This window comes from Camarhynchus parvulus, chromosome 18 (assembly GCF_901933205.1).
Source record: "Camarhynchus parvulus chromosome 18, STF_HiC, whole genome shotgun sequence".
Classification (NCBI taxonomy): domain Eukaryota; kingdom Metazoa; phylum Chordata; class Aves; order Passeriformes; family Thraupidae; genus Camarhynchus; species Camarhynchus parvulus.
This window is the reverse complement of record NC_044588.1, coordinates 2,472,844-2,494,418: the sequence shown is the minus strand read 5'-3', so window position 1 is coordinate 2,494,418 and position 21,575 is coordinate 2,472,844. Positions and strand designations below refer to the sequence as shown.

General features: G+C 39.4%; 1 protein-coding gene across 3 annotated transcripts in view; it reads left to right on the top strand.

The window, feature by feature from the left end:
• The window catches only part of PITPNC1 (phosphatidylinositol transfer protein cytoplasmic 1), a 79,495-nt gene that overhangs the window by 38,332 nt on the left and 19,588 nt on the right, over nucleotides 1-21,575 (top strand). For all 3 annotated transcript variants that reach the window (XM_030962257.1, XM_030962259.1, XM_030962258.1), the window contains exons 3-6: nucleotides 2,705-2,793; nucleotides 3,226-3,233; nucleotides 12,219-12,290; nucleotides 21,446-21,541. In XM_030962257.1, coding sequence (XP_030818117.1) covers nucleotides 2,705-2,793; nucleotides 3,226-3,233; nucleotides 12,219-12,290; nucleotides 21,446-21,541 — 265 coding nt within the window. The remainder of the gene's footprint in view (nucleotides 1-2,704; nucleotides 2,794-3,225; nucleotides 3,234-12,218; nucleotides 12,291-21,445; nucleotides 21,542-21,575) is intronic.

The following is a 21,575-nucleotide window of genomic DNA, read 5'->3' as shown; positions in this document are numbered from 1 at the left end:
GTTCTCTCACGGGCTAGATACAGGACTTGGGAAAAATCAATATATGTGTTCTGACAGTAGAGCTCCCACAAGTTGTGGGGTTTTTTAAAAATGTTTCTGGGTATTTCTTTCCTACATGTTAAAAACAAGCTTTAAGCATGGAAGAGCATATTCAGAATTGTCACTTCAGAGCAATTCAGAATGACCACAAGAACCTAAAAGCCATGTAGAAACCATACTTGGGAAGCACTTGATTCCTGGTAGTGCAGGCAGTGGAACACAGGATTTCTTAGCCAAAGATGGGTACAAACATTGACAAAGCAGATCTTTGTGCCTAGAACAGCTCAGGACAGTTACCTAAAGCTGTGGTGGATGTTTAAAGTCAGGTTCACTGAGTTTAATGATAATTCTAAATCCTCCATCACCAGATTTGCTATTTGAATCTGGCTGTGGTGTCACAATGCCACCAGACATTGCAGCGCTGTTGTAGCTTTGTGGAAAGGATCAGGAGGTTTCCAGGCTGCTGTGGATTTTGCTGGGAGGCCAGGATGTCCCTGGAGGATTTCACTCAAGGAGATGTGCTCCCATACAGGATGTGCTGGAAACTTCTCCTCTGCCTGCTTTGCTGAGGAACTTCCACCAGCACAGTTCTCTCCCTCAGCTTTTCTTTTTCCTGGGTCCGCTGCCCTAACAAACTTTGCTTTGCTCTATTTTGATCTGAACTGATATCTCTTAAAGAAATTTGTGACTGAACTTCATCTGGATAGAGGAGAAATAAAGAAAAGAAAAAAAAAAGCTAATGTGATCCTCATACCTGTGCTGCTGAAATAGAGATATTATCTTTTCTTGGAGTGGACCTTGGAAGAATTCATTTGTATGTCTGTGAGTGGGACTTGCTAGCAATTCTGAGTATAATCTGTGTTTTGCTCATAAAGTTATTTTTTTCAGGATATTCTGTACTGGTGAAGATAGGTAGACAGGCAAATATGCTAAAAATAACAATAACCAAAAAAAGTGCAAAATGAGCAGATGTATATTTTCTGGTGTCAGTATAACCTTAGTTATATTTAGAATTGTTTATTGCCTCTTCTCTCCTGCTGGAGCAATGTTTTCAGAAGCTGAAAGTCTGCATCCTCTGGTATTTATAATTTAGGCATCACAGCAAAGTTTAGCAGGGGTAAGGGAAACATTCATGAAAACACTGACAGAGGCTGACAAAATAAACAGAAGATCTGATACAGAGAAGTCTATTATGCAGGATGTAAAATACTGCTTAAAAGTCTGTACACAAGAAAGGTTTGTGTAAAGAAAATAATCCAGTTTTGAGCAATGTCATCAAAGAGCAAAAGTCAATGCACTTGGCTTTGAATCTGTAGGTAATGTACTAACATCTGCATTTTGCCTCTGGACAAATAAAATATTTATATGTAGCCAGATCATGGTTAAATAAGCCTTAATGATCCCAAATGTATTTTCTTCAGAATTTTGCTAATATGGAAAGTTAATTTACTTCCTGCACACAGTTATCTAAACAGAACTATTTCAAACATTTATACTGGGGAAACTGAGGTTTGGAAGCATCTCCTGCAGTTCAGCACAGATTCAGTCTTGGCCTGAGTGCTCAGCTCAATGTTTTGCCAGACCAACACATTTGAACTGAGTCCCCCAAGCACAGGGATGTTTGTGGTGTCCAAGGTCTGCTGTCCTTGGAATAACTAGTTCTGCATCTTTTGTTCCTGGCAGCCTCAGTGCTTATAACTGAAGTCATTAAGAGAGGGTTGAAAGATGAATTAGAGTGAACTTGCCTTTTTGAATATTTCTTTTTTTCATCAGTTTTTGGTACCCTCTGTGACCAGAATGCTGGAAATGACAAATCCAAGAGCTGGGGTAAAAAAATGGTGCCACCCTTCCACAGTATTATTCAATTCCCCTTTAATGATCCCTTCCAATGGTGTATCTATGTCTTTGATTTCTGATTCTGCTGCCTTTGCGCCACTGCACTGGTGAGTTTTCTTGACAGAATGAGCTCTGAGCTGTAATGTCAGTTCCATTAATTCTCTTCCCTTTTGTTATTTACTCTTCCCATCAGCAAAATGGGACTAATGCTGCCTACCAGCGTCACGAGGTGTTTTGAGTGATCTGTTAATTTTAATACAAAAGCTTCCTACTCAGGAATTGCTGTTGGTAGTGTGGGAACAGCTGCGTGCCAGGTGAGCTGAGCACGAGGGTTTCAGTGCTGGCAGACAACATGAAGGAAGAAAAAAGAATCTGTAAGAGGAAATAATGGATTCAGGATCGAAGTGGACTGAAATCCCACATTTCCTCCTGACCTCTTGTTGGAGAGTGCCTCCCTGTGGCTGAGCACACGGTGCCACCAGGACACCTTGTTTGGCCTCACGTGTTGAGTGTGGCCAAAGGTCCCAGGCCATGAATCCCCAAAATGAGCAGCCTTGGTTCAGCCCACTCCAAGGTTGTTGCTCTGGCCCCGATCTGCTCCCTCTGAGAGGGGAGCACAGCTGAGGCAGAAAATGAAAATGCTCCTGAGGAGTCTGGGTGTTGCTGTCTCCCTCAAACACCTCACAAATAATGGGCATGTTTGGAAGTATCTTTATTTCTACAATACGCGTAGAAATAGTCATAGTATATTCTAAGTCATAATATATTCTAATAACATAAGTCATAAGTCATAAGATATTCTAATTTTATATTTTCTTTTTACTTTCAGCAAGCTGCCTAGCTGGGCTAGAGCAGTTGTTCCCAAAATATTTTATGTTACAGAGAAGGCCTGGAATTATTATCCTTACACAATCACAGGTAAGGAATGTGGCAGAAATGATTGCTGCTTTCTGGTTGGGGGATAGTTTAGTTTGTCTTCAGAAGCTCCAAGTTATACATTGAACTACAACCACCAAGTCTCTTTAACAACTCCTCTTGAACTGGATATATTTTTCACCTTATATTTACTGGTATCAGGAAATTAAGATTATATAGTTAAAAACTAGAGTGTTATATCTAAGCAATTTCTTCCCAGAAAACATCAGGTGCTTGGATTCTGTCTGACATGTGTCTTTTATTGTCCCTTAGACTTAAGTCAAATATAAATTTGCAGACTATCTGACACAATCATTTTTATTATTAATGTGTATTTACTGTAAGGATCTTGCATCATTGTTTTATTTCATATTTCTCTTTTTTTTTCTTTTCCCTCTTCTTTCTTTTTTTTACAAATGGACAATTGGAAATCAGAATACACAGTAAGTTTTTCTTCCTCTTTTTATTCCAAAAATAGAAAATTGATGTAAAATATAGTAGTAAAATCCAATCAGATCTCTTCTAAATATAACTTATTTATAATGCATTCAATACTGAAACCTTATTTTAGTTATTTGTTTAAGCAATTTAAAGGGAAATTTGAAGTAATTCTAAGGGGATCCTATAAATTATTTTTCTTTATCACCTCAAAATAATTTGATGTGTTTTTACTTACTGACTCTAAGAGAGAACCTTCTATTAAAAAGGGTGAGGCTTTTAAGGTTCCAGTTGTTACATGGAGACATGAGAACAGATTTTATTTATTGGTTTATTAAGTTATAAAATGCTCATCTCTGGTATAGTATCTGGGAAACTGTACAATCTGTAGATAAAATTAAAGATAATCTGGGCACAGTGCCCAGAAAAATCATCTATTCCCTCTCGCCTAGCTAAGGCAAAATATAGCACATAAATCATGAGAAAAATTGTTTAAATATGCTGGCCTCAATAATAGCAATGTTTCCAGCAGCCTTTGGAAGGTGAGGAGGTTCCAGGTGAAGGAACCTTTCAGAAACTCCTGCTTTGATTTACCTTGAACGTCTGACTGCAGGTAAAACATAATGCAGATGTTTCTCTTAATTCTGCAGTGCTCAAAATGTTTGTGAAGATTTTTTAAAACTCATAAAGCACAGAGGAAAAAAAATTAGTGTGATAAAAAGAAAAAAATAAAGAGATTTAAAGGCTCAGATCTGAAAGCTAGAGACCAAGAGTTGCAGCTGTGATAGCCAGGTTTGAAAACCCAAAGCAACAAACTGTGCTTTCCAATATGTGCTAGAGGTACTTAGAATATTCATTTGATTTTAAATGTCCCAGAATGGACAGCAGTGATGAGGGACAGATTCTCAGCTGGTTTTGCCAGAAGAGATTTTTGGTAGGGTCTGTCAGAGTTCACATTAATTAAGGCTTACCTTTGATAGCATATTTAGTTTTAGGCTGGGAAGTTGACATTTGCTGTGTTGCACTGATATCTCTCCATGGTAAATTTTTTTCTTTAACTGAAAGTAAATTTGAATCTTTTAATGTGATTTTTCTTCTTTAACTGAGAGAGACAAGTGGGGATGATGCAAAGGGTGGTGGCAGACAGAAATATGTGTCTAAATTTGAAATGCAATACATTATTAAAGCCAAACAGCAGTGCTGTACTCAGAGAATCTGAATCAGGAGGTGATCTCTGTCTGATCTGGTGAAACAACACCTGGTGCAGGCTGGAGGAAGGTACAGCTACAGAAATGTTCCAGAGCATCAGCAGAAGTGATTGCAGTGTTGAAGAGACATGTAAAGAAAAATTAAATCAGTCCAGAAATTTAGAAGGTAGGCAAAACAATCACTAAGTGACCGTGTAACTGCCTAGGGGAGCGGGGGACTAATTACCATGGTGCAAGGAAACAGAACTAGAAGTACTGGGAGGAGATAAGGGAAACTGTACTTCAGACAAAAATCAAAAATATGTATTAATGGAGCTGATAGGCTATGAATTTATCTTCATGGAAAACAGAGACAGTGCCTTTGCCTCCAACTGTTGAATCTAGAACAAAAATGTTAAACATACCACTGGGAATAATTGCTATCCTTGTCTGGAATATTTCTCTAAATTTGATCTTCTGTATTCATTAGAGAATTCTGAAAGAAAGAATAAGCCCACAGACATTGCCCAAAATATGTAAGATAGCTTGGAAATCCTTTTCTTAAAGATCATAAATTATTTCTGAAGGGTCTGTGGGAAATGATGAGAGTCAAATTGAGCTTCATTTCAAGGAAAACTCATTCTAAAGGCAGGCCAATAATTGGATAAATAAAGCATAATCTTATCGAGTCAAGTACGTACTGCTCTGTGGCATGTTCACACCTTATTAACCTTGTAAATTCCACTCTAAATAAAGAGAAGGACCTTAAAGGCTCAGCATGTTATTTCAGTGTGTGTTAGTGCTTTGGAAGAGGATGTGAACAGCAGACTGAACCTTACTGACAGTCTTAAGGTTTTTCAGTTGCAAAATATGTAAGCTGTTGAGAAATAGAATTCAAACCCATACTCTGGCATTTAGAAATGCAGTATGGAATAATTTCATCAATCTGATTCTCCTGTGAATATTATGGAATTCATAAATACAGCCTTCTTAAAGACCTGAAATTAGGACACCTAAGAAAAAATGCTCATCAGGCATTGAAAAATAATTTTCAGAATATTGTTCTGTGCCATGGTTGTATAAAAAGCCAAGAGCAATTGGATGCATGAAAACAGGAATGGAAATTACACTGTCATGATGTTAGTCCTCTGTAATCTGGATCCAGTTATGATGGCATCTGCTTTAAGCAATGGTATTTGTTACACAGCAACCCCCTAAATCTGGCAGCAAACACCACATCTGCTACTGGGTATTGACAACCATGTTAACAACATGTAAAACAAAAGCCACACTTGAGGTAATGAGTTTAACAGAACTATTGCACAAGTGATGCTTTTGTGAGGTGCAATTTGTGCTGTAGGGTCACATCAGGAGAGCATTTGCAAATGCACCTGGTTCAAGCTGCCATACAAAAGATTTCCTCTCAGGAAGGTGACACATGGGGACTGTCCCAAGAAATGCTGTATCAGAGCTGGAGCTAATCCTTGAAAGCTTCCTGCTGACATGGAGAGGGAGGAGGAAGTCAAAAAATACTGTCAAAGCTGAAGCCAAAGGAAGTCATCCAGATTTGAGAGTACTATTTAGGGAATAAGATATTCCTGTAAAGTTCAAAGTTTTAGTGGCTGGGGTGTTACTTCAGACCTGTACGCGAGAAAATGTCTTCAAGACAGACACTGGAGCTGCTTTGGTTTTGATCTTGTCATTAGAAACCTGATATCTTGCTAAAATACATATTTAGGTTTTATCTACAAATCCATTTATATTCTGATTAGGTTGATGTTAAGATAATAAACCTGTGATTTAGGTGCAGCAGAAATGCAGCCCTATAGGAGTAATTCCAATGGATTCTACTCCTTAAGCAATTCCAGGACTTGGGTGTGGTGAGGTGCCTCCTGCCCAGCTACACCTGCTCCTGGGCAATGGGTGCTGCTAGCTGCTGGCTTTGGAAAGAATTCCTTTGCTAGTCAGGGCCTGGGGCCTTTTTCTCCTGGAGGATGGAGACAAGATGTCTTGTAACTCTCAACAACCCCTTGTGTGCCAGCCTATCACAGCCTTCGCAAATATGTATCTTTAGTGGAAAATATTTATGCTATTCACAGTGGCAAGAACAACTGAACTTTCAGAAGGCTTTGTTATTTTTATTTCTGAGGTTGCCCAACAAGATTAGAAATAATTAACTAGAAAGCAAACTTGTGTCTACTGCAAACCAAACGAAGAAGAAATGCATAGAACTAAGTTTCTTTACCTGCATTGGGATATTGTTAAAAAATAAACAGCACAGAGCAAATATCCATTTGACCTGCTCAAGTGACAGTGGAGATTCTGGACAAAAAAAGAGAGGAGCCTCAAGCAAACAAACAATCAGATCATGTTTGGTGACTAAACCATGGTACAAAATCTTCATATGATCAAAGAACACTGAAAATGAGCCAAAGTTTAGCTCTCAAGCTGTAGTAGAAAGTGGTTAGGAAAAATACAAAGAGAATTTAAGCAAACTCTTCTGGGTTTGAAGGTGTAGTTCAAGTGTTTACCAGGGATCAGTTCAAACAGATTTGCCTGACCTGAATGGCTTTGGTGGTGCTAGCAATATTTCAGTTCTGGGGCTGAAATTTAAAAACAGCTGGAGAATTTTTTTGTGCATAATTTATGGACAATTGTTAGTTTCACAATTATATAGACAAAACAAACATTAAAATGGCATTGTTTGGTTTGTACAAGGAGGAGGAGCATTCCTTCAACATGCCAAAGTCCCAAACATCCTGATGAATAGAATATAAACCCAGAATATATATGAAAATCAGTTATGGAACAGAAAGCAGGAGACAACAATTCCTTTGATGAATTATCACAATGACATTTATTCTTCTACAGCAAATGACTGAGGAAAATAAAATTATGTCATCTGGTATGTGTCAAGGCCCCAGAGTGAGAGTTGCTAAATGGTCCATTACTGACCTGCTGGTTTCTGATTACTTTTGAGAACAGGCATGTTTTGTGCTTCACTTAGCTGCTGGTTTATCCATGAAGTAAATTATCTGGAAGGAATGTTTTTGTATTGTTATTTTTATAATGAGATGACTTGAGAAGGAAAACAGTTGCTTCAGATAAACATTGCTGTAGTTTTTTCCTGTGTTCTCCTTATCTGATTACCAGCCCTTGAAATTTGGATCTAACCCCTCACTCTTCAAGGCTGAAACTTTGCTGCAGGTTGAGGATTTGAAAAGTCTGCATCAAAAATGCAGTACAAAGAATCCATACTGCAGGATTAGAGCCTAATGCAAAGTTACTACCAGCATCCTCCCATCTTATCCCCCCAGCTCAGAAAACAGGCTCACTGATGCCATTGTCGTGGGAAAACACAGATTTATTTCCCTTAGTAGAGGTTCCAGCAAAAGGAAGGACCTCTGTAGTATTTACAAGAAAAAAATAATACATTTTTTTAGAGAGTTCCAAACCCATTTTCTCATTTAATAGCTTAATCCCTTTGAAACAAGTAACTCACAGTGCTTGGGAGAATTCCCCTTTTTCCAGCACTGCCTTATTCCAAAGCAATCCAGCCCCCTCTCTGATAGATGGGACTGTCATTTCCACTTGTGCACGCTGCTTTTCACTTCATTTCTTCTTCAATAAGCAGGTTACTGTTCCCATGTATCAAAGAAAGAGATCCTGAGGGAAGGCAAAGCCAGAGATAAGAATTTTATAGCAGTTGGAGGCAACTTGTTACTCATCATTCCATCTCCAGGTTATTGTATACAATACAAACAATGGTTTTCTTCCTTGCCTTGTTTATGAGAGCTTTGCTCCCTTGTTTATTTTTAAGCCCTGTTTTTGCATTGTTCTTTTTCTTTCCACTCAACAGCACTTTTGTTTGCTGTTTGCCACCTTCCTGTGCTTATCTTGCTTTCCAAATTCTCCTCCCTCTCTCTGAGTCACATCTTCCAAATGCCATCACCCTGCCCAGCCCTTTCCGTCTATTCTCTTCCAACCTTGTCACCCTGATTGATGCTGGTTTGTGCCTGGGTGACCTGATCACACAGCAGCTCTGTCTGCAGCAATCTGAGGGGAGTCAATAACTCCCCATTGTCCATTTTCCAAAAAATATTTAATATTCCACCTCCCATCACCCCACAGTCCCACATCCCCTTTGTCGCTAACAAAAAAGTTTGGGCTCCTTTTCTTTCCCAGGTTCTTGTTCTTCAATAAAGAAATGCTGTTGTTACCTCCTGCATAGCAAAACAGTGCCCAAAACTTTGACTTTAAAGGATGTGATATATGGGAGTTACCCTATGGAAAAGATTTCATTTGCTTGAACACTCTCACCTCATTGTAGCAGCCACTTTGTTCTTTGTCTTTAGGCTCTGTGGAGATCACTCTAAAAATCCAGTTCCACCTGTGTTGTCAAAATAATGCATATGTGATCATATAAAAAAATCATCAGTCTGAGAACTGGTGGAAGATGAGAGAGAACATTTGCATGAAATGTCTGCCTTGCTGGGCTTTTATGTTAAGATTTAGGGAAATATGCTTCTGCTGCTTAAAAAAAAAAGAAAAGTGTGATTAATTTTTACTGTGCAGAAATAACTGCCAAAGGATTGTGGATTAATATTCACAAGGAACAGGAGAGGTGAAGAGCAAGGATGAGGTCTCTAGCAGGTCTTTGAACATTCTGCAGGCAGAATCCACATGGAAAATGAAACCAGCTGCAACAGCATTGATGAACTGGCATTGCTCACACAAAGCAGGTTCCAGAGGGTGAAGAAGCCTCTCCCAGACCAAGATATTTGCTGACAATTGCAGTAACTCTCACAGCCACCTCAGGTGTAATTACTACACCAAGGTGAATTTGACATTAAATGATTGTCACACCCTGCATGTGTTTGACTGTCTCTTTAAGACTTTGCCAAGTATTTTGGCACACTTCGGTTCTACCCTGTTCTTGTAAGTGTTGCTTATTGCTATGGCAACGCTAATCAATCATGGTGCTAAAAATAGGCCTTGCGTTTTTCAAGAGGTTATATGTAGGGAATTGCAAACACAACTGGGGGCTGTGCTTTCCATATGCTGCTTTCATTCCCTTCATTCTAACATGGAAATGCCCCTGCTCATGCTGGTAATTACTGGTTCACTCTCCTGTTATTGCACTGGTGCTCTCTTGAGCCTTAAACCTCTCCTAGTTCTTCCAAAATTGAGGTGCCAAATATAGAAAGTTTAGGAGAACAAAAAAAAAACCCTGAATATTCCCCTTATTTGTTTTTGAGTGTCACAGGTGTGCTAGGGTATAAAGATTTTTAAAGCAGTTTATAAGACATCTAAAAAATCTGGAGGTGACAATACCTGGAGATGCCTCCTTTGAGAGCTTTTCACAAAGACACCTTATCATTAAAGACACTGTGACTGAAGATTTTGAATCATTCTGTAGAACTTAGGTTTAATTTCAAGTTAAAGTTTGAATTTGCCACTATTTTGTTCTCAAGAGGACCCTTGCAAGCTGTAGAGGCAGTGAAATGGAGAGCTGGAAACAGCGCCCTGTGCATTCCTGTGTGCGCTCGGGATCGATCGCCTCCAGGTCAGTGCTGGAAGAACAGAGGCCCCAGAGGAGGCAGAGCAGAAAGGGAGCGGTGCTCAGAAGAAAATAAGAATCTCCTAAAAGGTTTATTACCTACTATTCACTCCCCAGTTTGTTTCTGACTGTTGCATAACAATTTTAATCCCCAGTTAAGTAAATACACCGCCACTTGAGGGGAAAAACCCAACTTTTTGCACGATGAATAATAGTCTTTTGAATGATGCATAAACAGTTTTCTGGTTCTGCCAGAACCCTCTGCCAATTAGTCAGAGTGCAGCTGATGAATCATGAGACACATTCTGTGAAATGTTCAAAAATTTGGACCCTGCTAAGTGTTCCTGTAAGGAGTGAGACCCCCCACAGCTGCTGGAGCACTGGTTGCCAGCCAGTTGAGTTTCTGAGAGAGACTTTTGCGGTGGAGGACTTCTGGTGAATTTGAATTTTCATTTGGGGTAAACCCATGTTGCCATTTATAATCTCAAATTAGGTTGTTACCGTTCTCTCCTTCATACTAAACACCCAGGGAGGCTGCCTGTGGGTGGCTTTACAGAAAGTGGCTCTCTAATGAGGTGGCTTGAGGTAAATGGCACCATTCTATGCTAGTCTAAGGAACCTTGGTCTTTTCTTAATTCTTCTTTTTGAAATACAAGGTTAGAAGACCTCTTGTTTTAATTAGAGTTTAGCTTCTGGGTCACAGGAATCAACAGCCAGACTCAAGCAGTGGCTTGTTGAGCTGCTCCAGGCAGCCCAGTGCAGCCTCATGTTCAGCGCATGGAACGGTGACATTTCGGTGTCATGACCTGACTCATTGCTGGCAACCTCCTGACAGTGATTGAAATAGCAGGCATTTCTTTAATACCAAGGTCAAAGGGAAATCTGACATTTGCTTTTATTCATAATTCCCTCTGAAACTGCAGCTGTGCTTCAGATCAACAGTGTGGAGGGGGTTTTGCCTTCCATGGCGCCAGAACCTTGTTTTGAAGAATCTGTCTCACTTGTTTTTTCAACAAGGATTGATTCTAGATGTGCTTATTGATAGTGGGTATCAGAAGACGACTGAACAATGACTTGTTGGGTGATACCCACTGAAGGAGGGATGAATTTGCTGCAGTCTCCAAGGAGCTGCCTTAGATTTCAGCTGTTGCACTACACCTGGCTCCTAAACCCCCTCTTCCCTTACTCACCAGCCCCTCCCTTGAGGAACTCTCTGAATGTTTTCAAGCCTGGACTTGGACCAGCAGCAGTGTGAGCACTGAGGTGTCCAAACACCCTCATTGTATAACCTGGATGCACAGCCCATGGAGGAGTCATTTGCCACAGGGGATTAGTGATGCATCACACAAGGAACAGGCAGTTAATACAGGGAAAGCCTTGGTGACTAATAGGGAAGATGCTGAACTGGTGTCATTCAGAGCTGGTTAGACAGCTGTTCTATCTGCCTGTCTGAAAACTTGCTTTGAAAGAACTGTGAAATGATAAATAAAATATATTTGAAATATTTATTATGATGGGATTATGTTGCCTAGTATTACAAATTCTAGTCTTCATAAGCCAACTAAGCTAAGAAATCCTCAGAAAAATAAATTTATTCCCATGTAAATACAAAATATTAATCTTTAACAGGAAAACATTGGTGTGTTCCTCTTTTTTCTTTTCTTTTTTTTTTAATAAAGATTTATTTGGATTTAGTAAAAAGAAATTTTCACAGGGATTCATAATCCGTGAAATCCATAATAATTTCATTAATAGGAAATTATGCTAAAATTCATTTCTCACCGAAAATTAAGAAAAAGCCCTCACATATGAAAACATTGCTGTCTGTTTGGTCAGGATCTGCATCTGGTGAAGTGTCCTTGGGTTTTTCTATATGGGGATAGACTGGTCTATAATGAGGGATATCTAGTTGCTCTCAAGATCTTAAGTGAATTGAATTTCTAACAAGACATTCAGGACATTCATACTCTTGGGCATAGTGAGCATGAAAACCATTGCATCTAATTATTCCAGACTGCTTATACTGATTTATTTATATCTTCATTATAATTTTCAACTTTTAGATAGAATCTCTGGATCCCTCCAGAATCATCAAACCTTTCAGGTTTACTTTCTGGGAACATTTTTTCTTGAAGTAATCTCAAAAAAATAAGAGAGGTGATACCAAAAGGGATGTACTGAATGTGCCAGCTGATGAAGCAAGGCATATTTCTTGTGTAAAACATATTTTTCTTTTGTTGCAGTGTTCGTTTTTGCCTAAATTCTCCATTCATATAGAGACAAAATATGAGGACAACAAAGGAAGCAATGACAGTGTAAGTATGGCACCTTGTGCAAAAGTTGATTTAATCCTCTGTGTTAACCACAGTCTGTCTGGGGCCTGGAGGTCTCTCAGTTTGGGAAAAAGGCCCCATCAAACCTGTGCCTTCGCCCCTCCCTGGGTGTCCTGCTCTCAAGCAGCTGCAGAGGAGTTACCTCTGAAGTACCAGGAGATGAAAGATCTGTGTACACACCTTCCTTTCTGCCTCTTCTATTCTATTTGTTCCTTCTCTAAACACAACATCATTTACATATGTGAATTTAGTCGTGATGAACATTTATGGAAAGTAAAGAAAAGATGACTGGGGGTTTTTTGGTCTGCTTTTGTTCCACTTTCTGTATTTCACATTATTATCTCTGAATAAAGGGGGTTGAATTCCAAGGAGGTGTCAGGAAGAGCAAACAGGAAACTAAACAATGGTCAGAGTTGAGAGATCTCAGAAAGCAGCTTGGGGAACAATGGCTGTGCACTTAGGTGATGCTTCTGGCAGTCACACCCAAAGTTAAAAATTTTCAGAGCTAGAACTTAGATATGAGAAGGACAATTAACTGTGTAAAATCCTCTGTAGAGGAAGGGTGGGAATGAGCAGCCAGCAGCTGCTGATCAGAGAGGCTCAGGAGCCCAAGGCAGGAGGTCAGTCAGACTTTGCTGTGCAGAGAGCAAAGCAGAGTCTGCTTTTTCCTTCAAAAAAAAAAAAAAAAAAAAGAATAACTTTCACTAAAGCCCAGCATGTAAAGATTGAACCCTTGGGTTCATACACAAATATGTTTCTTCCTGTTTCATTTTGGTATGCATTGGTTGCAGACTTACGGGAAGAGGTTTCTTGTAGGCATGAAAAGTTTAAATGTCGGGAAATTTGAGCTGTAAAACAGAGACCCAATGATGGGGTGTCTGAACTCATTCTTGAAAAGGAAAAAGGCAGTCAAGCAGATTTTAAGAGGTCTGAGCACAGCCTTCCAGTGTTTTGGGGTATCCCTCCAGCAGCTTTGGTAAGAGAAGGTGTTCTGTTCTCCAGGTGGGAGGTACATTTCCCTCAGCCCCCTGGGGCTGCCTGTTCATGAGGCTGACAGCTGTTGCACTGCTTATGGCAGAATAATTACATGTACAAGAACAAGGTGGAATTTGGAATAATGCTTTTGGCATGCAGACACTTTCCCACTGGGAACATGACAGGGATCATCTATTAACCACCAGATACCAACAACTCACTGTGGCTGCCTCTGTAAGCCAGATCAGTGTGTGAGTTAAAAAGAAGTGTATTACATTACCAGCTAGATGAACATTGTGTAATTTATGCACTTTTTAATGTTCACTTCTGTTTTTTGGCAGCACTTTAATTCAGAGCAAGCCCACACCTTTGGTTTTGGGGGGCGCAGACTAATTTTCTGGTGCATTATAATGTCAGCAGTGAGCAGACATGGTCTGGGCTGCTGTCTGACAGAGGAAGAACTGGAGCTATTTAAGCAGAGTGAATTCTTTCAGTGTGTCAGCTTGTGGCTAAAATACTGTGAATCAAGCCCTGAACAGTATCCAGCCAGGGAATTCAGATGAAAGTGGCACGGAGGTGGGATACTCCAGTGATGTAAATCAAAGAAACTCTATTCTGCTTGAATCCAGCTCTTCCAATGTCATTTTTACCAGACTGCCAGGGGGGTAATATCACATTACCTTTCTATTGCAGCACCTGAGTCACAGACTAAGCCAGTGTTTGCCTAGATTAAGAGATTTCACTGACCCCTGCTTGAACTGAGGAGGAGAAAGAGCCGCTGAATTAGAGGGTTGCACTCCAGCCCTAATTTCCCTGATTTTGTAATTCTGAGAGCTGTGCTGTTCCCTGGTGGGAACACAGTAAACCAATGGAAGATCTACATTTTTGTGCTCCCATGACCTTTATCTGGGACCACAGACATGGCTGGTACAGCACTGAAATGCTGGAAGGTTCCTAAATATGGAGAGGCTTCTGTTAATCCAAACACCTTGGAACTAGGAGCAGGAGTCAACCTCATTTCCATTGCTCAATGGGCAGGCTCAAACCTCCCTTAAGGACTTGCAAAGTGCATTTCTCCTTTGTGTCAGACTAGTTTAGATTAAATGTCACTGTTTGTCTGAGTAGAAAACAACAGGAAACATAGCACCCATTGCTATAGATTTCCATAGATACACTGTATTTTCCTTCATTGCAACTATCAGCCTTATCTGATGAAGAAATAATGAATCCAAAAAAAACTTCTCTAAATTTTGCAGTTGTAATGCAAAATAGACTGAATGAATATTAATGTTACAGTAATGAGGGCAATAATACAAATCTGATTTTAACTCAGCTATTTCTCAATGCATTTTTTTAGATCATAGAGATTTTTTTAAATCTTTGCACTCTGATCTATTCTTCATTTCCATCCTGCCTGATAAAGTAGATATTGATTGTGAAAAGCAATACTTGGACATAAGGATACTAAAACTAATTCCACTGATCCATGGAAGAAAGCAATATAAATGGTCTTGGGTTCCTGTCATTTGGTAGGCTGGGATGTTATTAGAATTATTTCATTTAACATGTTGTGTTGTCTGGTATAATTCTACCTAATTATTGCAATATATCTTGATGCAAAGTTCCTACTGAATTTTCTTCCCATTTGGCATGACAGAAGATAGTAGTAATACTAGTGAAAGATGGTATCTGCTCTGGAATCTGATTTTTCTATGTCTTAGAATTCATTTTAATTTATTTTAAATGTGTTAAAGCATTCTTGTTCCAATCTGTTAAACTTTGCGGTTGATTTGCACAAATATAGACACTGACAGAAAGAACAATGGACAATAAATGTCTTTATTTAGGCAACCTTGTGTAGTAGTGCAGAACCATAAATCCACTGAGCTGTGATTTCAGTGCTCAGAGCAGCTGATTTTAATGTATCTCATGTAGTTGTTCCATGGCAACTCTATTCTTAGAAAAACAGAGCCAGTGTTGGATGAGCATGTGAGTACATCAAATATTGTCCTTGCTACCTTGTAGCTTTACAGCTTCATTAACACTGTCAGAAACTGGACCAGTGAGTCAGGCCAGTCACTATTTCCTCTTGCAGATCTTTTAAATTAAAAATCAACTTCTTAAAGAGAAATTTTATTTTGATTTTACTTTTATTTTAAATTACAAAATGGAATTTTTAAAAATTAGAATGGAGATGGAAATTACAAGGGAGGTGGCATCTGTAGAGTCCATTAAAATATTGCTTCTCTTTGTGCCCTGAGCTGCTGCCATTGGGCCGTGCTGGGCAGAGGGAAGTGCAGGTGCCTACAGCCAAGAGCCTCAGTGGGCACTGAGCAGTGCAAAAGGGCACAGTAATCACACCCTTCTCCCAAAGCAAAATTTGCACTTTGGGAATTTGAAGATAGATAGATAGATAGATAGATAGATAGATAGATAGATAGATAGATAGATAGATAGATAGATAGATAGATAGATAGATAGATAAAGCCTGTATACTGAATATTTAAAACATAAGGGACATCCTTACAGACAGAATTCTTACAGATATCTCTGAATGAAGTGGTAGAAATGCAGGCAGGAGGGTGGGAGTTACTTCTTGTGTGTCAATAAATTGGGTGTGTTCTTTCCATAAGAACACTTCCTTAAGCTCTTTTTTTATTTGAACAGGTATTTTCTTTCAACAGTCCATTGACTGCTCAGTGTTTGTGTCACAAAGGACTAATTTAGTGGAACTGTCATCTCCCTCTCACTGTTTCAGTGTGCACCACAGACACAGGTTTTGTCTTTTTCCTTTTCGTGGGGAATGCACCAACTGTGCATTGCAATCAGCTGTGTTGATTACAGCCACACCATATGGCTGCAGTGGCTGCTGCAATCAGTGCCCAGCCATGTCACACATGGCAGAGCCGCACTGTCCCTGCCTGTCACCCTCTGCTACTGGGGAAATGTCTGCGAGGCAGTGAAGGTACTGCAAAGGCAGGCTGGGGACAGACACTGCTCAGGCAAATCACAGAGACATTCCATTTTCCTATTTGTTGCACCAAGATCATTATGTTTGACTGATTTCTGTTGATTTGTTTTGTTTTGTTTTTTAGGCACAGAATTAATTGCTGCTGATATTTGGGCAGTGATTTTTTGCCATCTGATGGTGTCTGGGGAAAGCAAAAAAAAAAAAAGTACAGCTTGTCAAATAATTCAAAGGTTGTCAATAAGGAAAATTCACTGTATGTAAAATTTCCTGTGCCTTGCTCTTCGTAGCATAACATTTTTCTCTGGAAAACTCAGTATCTGGATCTTGATTATGAAGCTAAAGTAAAATAAATTTTAGATATGGCAGCTAAAAAGAAAATCCATTTCTAGTTTGGTTGAGTTTAGGGTAGTTTTTTCCTCTATTTTTGTCTCCTATCTTAGTAATGTGGAACTAGGTTGTAACAAACTTGAATATAGCACATGGAAATTAAATGTAAATTCACTATTTAAGGCAACTGCCATGAAACACTGATTTCAGCTGAAAAGGATTCAGCTGTGCCCTGGTTTAACCTGCACCACAGGATCTCATTCTGGAAACTGTCAAAAGGATTGCTGGGCATCACTCAAAATATGGCAAAGTCAGAGCAAGGGACACTTTTAGGGTGATTTTATTTGCACCTGGACTTTGCCTGTATGATGGTACTGAGTATCCCATAATTTGCAATGATTTTATGATGCTTTTCCCCCCTCTAAAAAGTCTGAAAAGATAAAGGCAAGCAAGTGGAAAGGTTGGTCTGGAATTCCTCCTGAGGGAAGAGCTCTCTCTGTTGAACTGCAGCTCCTGTGTCCCAAGCACATATGGCTATCACAGAACATATGACAAGGCCCACACTGACAGAGTGTGAACAAGTGAGGTGGTTGTGCCTCTACTTTTTCATTTTTCTAAATGAACTACTGAAGTTAGTCAGTAAATCTGGCACTTGAACTGGATGTGACTTTAAAAACTAATCCCAGTAAATATTATAGTCTATTGAGGTCTTGGAAGCACAGCTACTTTGACATAATTACATAAAAATCCAGTTCTCTGTCCAGAAAGCACAAATCTTAATGAGATATTTTATAAGCGATGGAATAATAGGGGAGTCATGACATGGAGATCAAAAGGAGCAGAGAGCAAGGCTGCAGATAAATATATAACTGCCTCTCCCACTCTGTGGCACACAGGGATATTCCCAGCCAGTTCAGGGAGCCAAATTTTCTCTTCTCAAAGACAGATTCATTCTTTTTCCATAGAAAAATTGCTCCCAATTATGTGTGTCCACATAAATAATTTTATCCCAGGAACAGGTTTGAAATTGGTCAGTTCCTGTAATCTCTGCCCAAATAAATCTCAAAAAGAAATTAGGGAATTTGGAAGCAGCTGACATTGGAGCATGACTTACTGAAAAGTCACACACTGAATAAACTCCATGGTTCAAGTTCTGAGTTCTGAGGAGTTTTCCTTCAGAAAAGTGGAGCAGGTGACACAACCTGCTCAAGGTGTGCAGCAACACACTGAGGAGCAGCCAGTGGTTCTGGCCATGGCAATCTACAGAGATGAGAATTTCAAGGTGGAGAGTATATTTTGGGCATTTTTCTAATGGAAGAAAAGGATTATTCTTGCAGTCCTCACCACAATTACAGCCCTGCCATGAATTAGCTGTCTCTTTACAGCCTTCTGACCACAAACTCCTTCTGTTTAGGCTGGGGAAAAAAGCACTGTGTAGTAATGACAGAGCCAAACACCTTTCCAGCTGGTAATCCCTTGGATGGTTCCTTTGCTCTTGAAGATGGAAAACAAACATCACAAGAGAGAATCATATATTATGAAACAAAGCCAAGCCAGAGGCACAGATGTGACTCTTGGAGTCCTGGTGGTGCAGATGAGAGAGCAGTTTGCCAGTCTGGATGGAATAAATGCATTCAACAGAAATTGGCTTTATGCTGTTTATATCCAATCCAGGTCAGCTGTGGAGATTGGCCATAAAAGTTATATTTTAGATTAACTACATCTGAATAAAATTGAAGTCAGCAACTTAGCCTAAACACAGAAAAAAATAAACAAATAGGAAAAAATGCTTGTAGAAAAGAGGATATTAAATTTCCATCATATCCTAACCTGACTTTCTGTTCTGGCTGTGGCTACCAGGAGAATGGAAGTTGCTAGCAAAGCATGTGCCAGGACATGTCCTTGCAGGGCAGGAGGGAAACAAAGGAATAAAATTTAAGTTCACCAGTCCTTACATTTCTGCAATATCCTGGATGAGCTGTTATTCTTGAGGTTCTGGAATCACCTGCCTCAGGGGATTTTGTGGGTTTTTCTTTTGATTTCTAGTTGGTTAATTGGTTGTGTTTGAGCTTGGTTGGTTGGTTGAGTGGTTGGTTGGTTGGTTGGTTGGTTGGTTGGTTGGTTGGTTGGTTGGTTGGGGGGTTTAATGGTTTTGGGGTTTTTGTTGGTTGTTTTGTTGTTGTTTTGTTTGAAGTTCTTTTTGTTTGGTTGGGGTTTTTTTTGGCTTTTTTGCATTTTCACCAGAAGAAACCACTGACAGTCATAAAGACCCAGCTGAAACCTTTCTCCCACTTTCTGTCATTCTGTGGGTGATGTAGTCTAAATCATGCTGAGTTTTCATTCCTCTTAGGAAAGGGAAGTATATAAATGTTTGTTGTAAAAAAGCTGTCACATTACTCCCCCCAAAATAAAACCAAAACCCACGGCAAAAAGGCCACTTCAGTCTGAATGTTACTCTTTGTTTTCCATTCAATTGTGTATTTTAATCTCAATTAATTACTTGGCTTCCAAAAGTAAAGCCTGTCCAGTTCTTTCCAATATAATATTTAATATTCTGTCTTCTACATCATCTTCTTAAGGATACAGATTGTTCTCGCCATTGAGTTTCTGCACATTTGCAAATACAGTTGCACAGATTGAGAGCCTTATGCTTCTTTTTGTGGCCTTTAATCTTTTCCTTTAAAACTTTTAAGTTTCTTTAGTGTCTTTGATCCCAGCCACAATAAACCCATCCTCCCTACAGGGTTTCAGGCAATCCAAGATTCTGTGGCTAAGAGAGGCAATAAGAGAATTAGACCTAAGAAAGAAATCAGTCTTGTTCTCTAATGACTTCTTATTTTCAACTGCTGATAGAATGAGTAGATTAAATCTCTAGCTGCAAATCTTGTGAGGACAATCTGAGAAAGGGAGAAGCATAAATTATTAGACAACAAGTTCTGCTGGCAAAGGGAAGTAAGAATGTCATTCAGCAAACTTCTGGAATAAAGGAAATGGTCACAGACAGCCTCAGCAGTGAATAAGGCATCGTTGAAATGGTTGAAAAATTCCTCCTGGTTTTGACAGATTGGCAAAGGCATCTGTCATCCCCACTTCCATCACAGCATTTTAAAGAGAGAAAGGAATTTAGAACTATTTTCATATGAGGTGAAATATGTGGATCAAGTCTGGGACAGATCAGGGCACATTTCTTTGGATAAGATACTGGGTAATAATCTCCATTTAGGCAGTTGCAAATGGGCAGAGATTTGCATGTGCTTGAATTTATGGGGCTTGTGCCTAAACCATGGACAGATTGAAAGCCTCAGCTGATCTGCTAATGTCCACTTAAGTCCCATTTCCATTATTTTAGAGAGATTATGGTGAAATGCATCTTATTCCAGAAATAGTTCAACTGATTTCATCAGGGGCTGCTCTGTATTTCTGAATTTGTTTAGGAAAAAAGCAAGTGAGGAAGCTTATAAAAGGTGACCTATATTATAGATATAAACACAGAAGTGATTGACATCAATGTACTCAATTCAGAGAAGGAGCACTACAGGAGAAGGGCTTTCCTTCAAAGTTCCACGTTGTTCAAATAATTAACATAATTTTTTGCAAAAGAACAATTGGAGAAGTATAATAATACAAATAAAACCAGGCTGGAGTTTCTCAGTTCTTCAGCAGTTTCAGATGTGTGAATATGTTACATCCAGCTCAGTGAGCATTCAGTGCTGCCTGGTTTATTCACTACCAAGATAAGTTAAAATTGTAGAGTCAAACTTCAGCTTTTCCTGTATTTGAAAGACAATTTCCTGAGCAATTTTCTTCCTACCAGCTGGTTCCTGTGTTCCCTGGAGTCCATTGCTCTTTTTGAATGCTTAAAATGGGCAGCCCCAATGCTTTCAGAAATAATGAAGTAGCATTTCTGTTACTAAAGAGTTGCTGGCATTTTGTATTTTTAACTGTTCCTCTAGAATTTAATTAAATCAAGAGAGCATTCAGTTCATTTATTAAAAAAAAAAAAAAAATTGCTTCCTGGAAATATCAGCTATAGAACATTGTGCCCTGAAGGAAAAAGCACATTGTGAGCTTATTACTGATCCTGACAGTGGATGCACAACTTCCCTGAATTTCATGGCACTAATTCATGGTAGCCTTTTAGCTCAGCGCTGTTTCCAGGTCTCAGGATCATGAGGAAAATGTATTGCAGACACAGTGTAAGTCACATGGGTCACTGAGATGCCTAAATAATTAAATTATGGACACAGGCACAGAAGGATACTGTGCTGCAGCTGCAAATGACCTGGATTTTCAAAATATCTCCATCATTCACCTTGCATAGAACAGGAGGCTTGCTGTTCCAAACAAGGTCCTAAAGGATTGAAATGTGTGTGTGCATGGATGGGCTGGGGAAGCTTGCAGCTTCCACTGAGGCAGTTCAACCACAATTTTGATTTTCAGTGGAACAATAATTCTGACTGTTCCCAGCAAACACCTGCACATTGCTGTGGTCCTTAGAGGGGGAAAACCCCCTGAGACCAGAGAGTTGGGTTTTCTACACAGTGACAGACTCTAGTATAAAGACTGGAGAATACAGGAAAAACAATCCAAATTGTTGACCTTACTGTTTTTAAGTAAAGTCTCCATTCCAAAAAAATCCAAGGAAGAGCAGCAGTGGGAGCAGAAAGTGCTGAACACGATGTGAGCAGTAGGGTGGAGAATGTGTTCCTGCAAAAACTCGAGTATTTTACACAAAGCTGTTCAGGCACAAGCCTAAAATACATTCTGTTGCACAAGTCATTGAAACTGCTTGTAACAGTTATTCCAGGTGGATTTTGTGAGGGTGCTGTTCTGTAATGGACTTGAATTTCTTTAACTCTTACAGATTTTTGACAAAGAAGCTAAAGATCTGGAGCGAGAAGTTTGCTTTATTGATATTGCCAGCGACGAGATTCCCGAGCGCTATTACAAGGAATCAGAGGTAAGAGGCAACTTGGCTGTGAACATAGAAATCA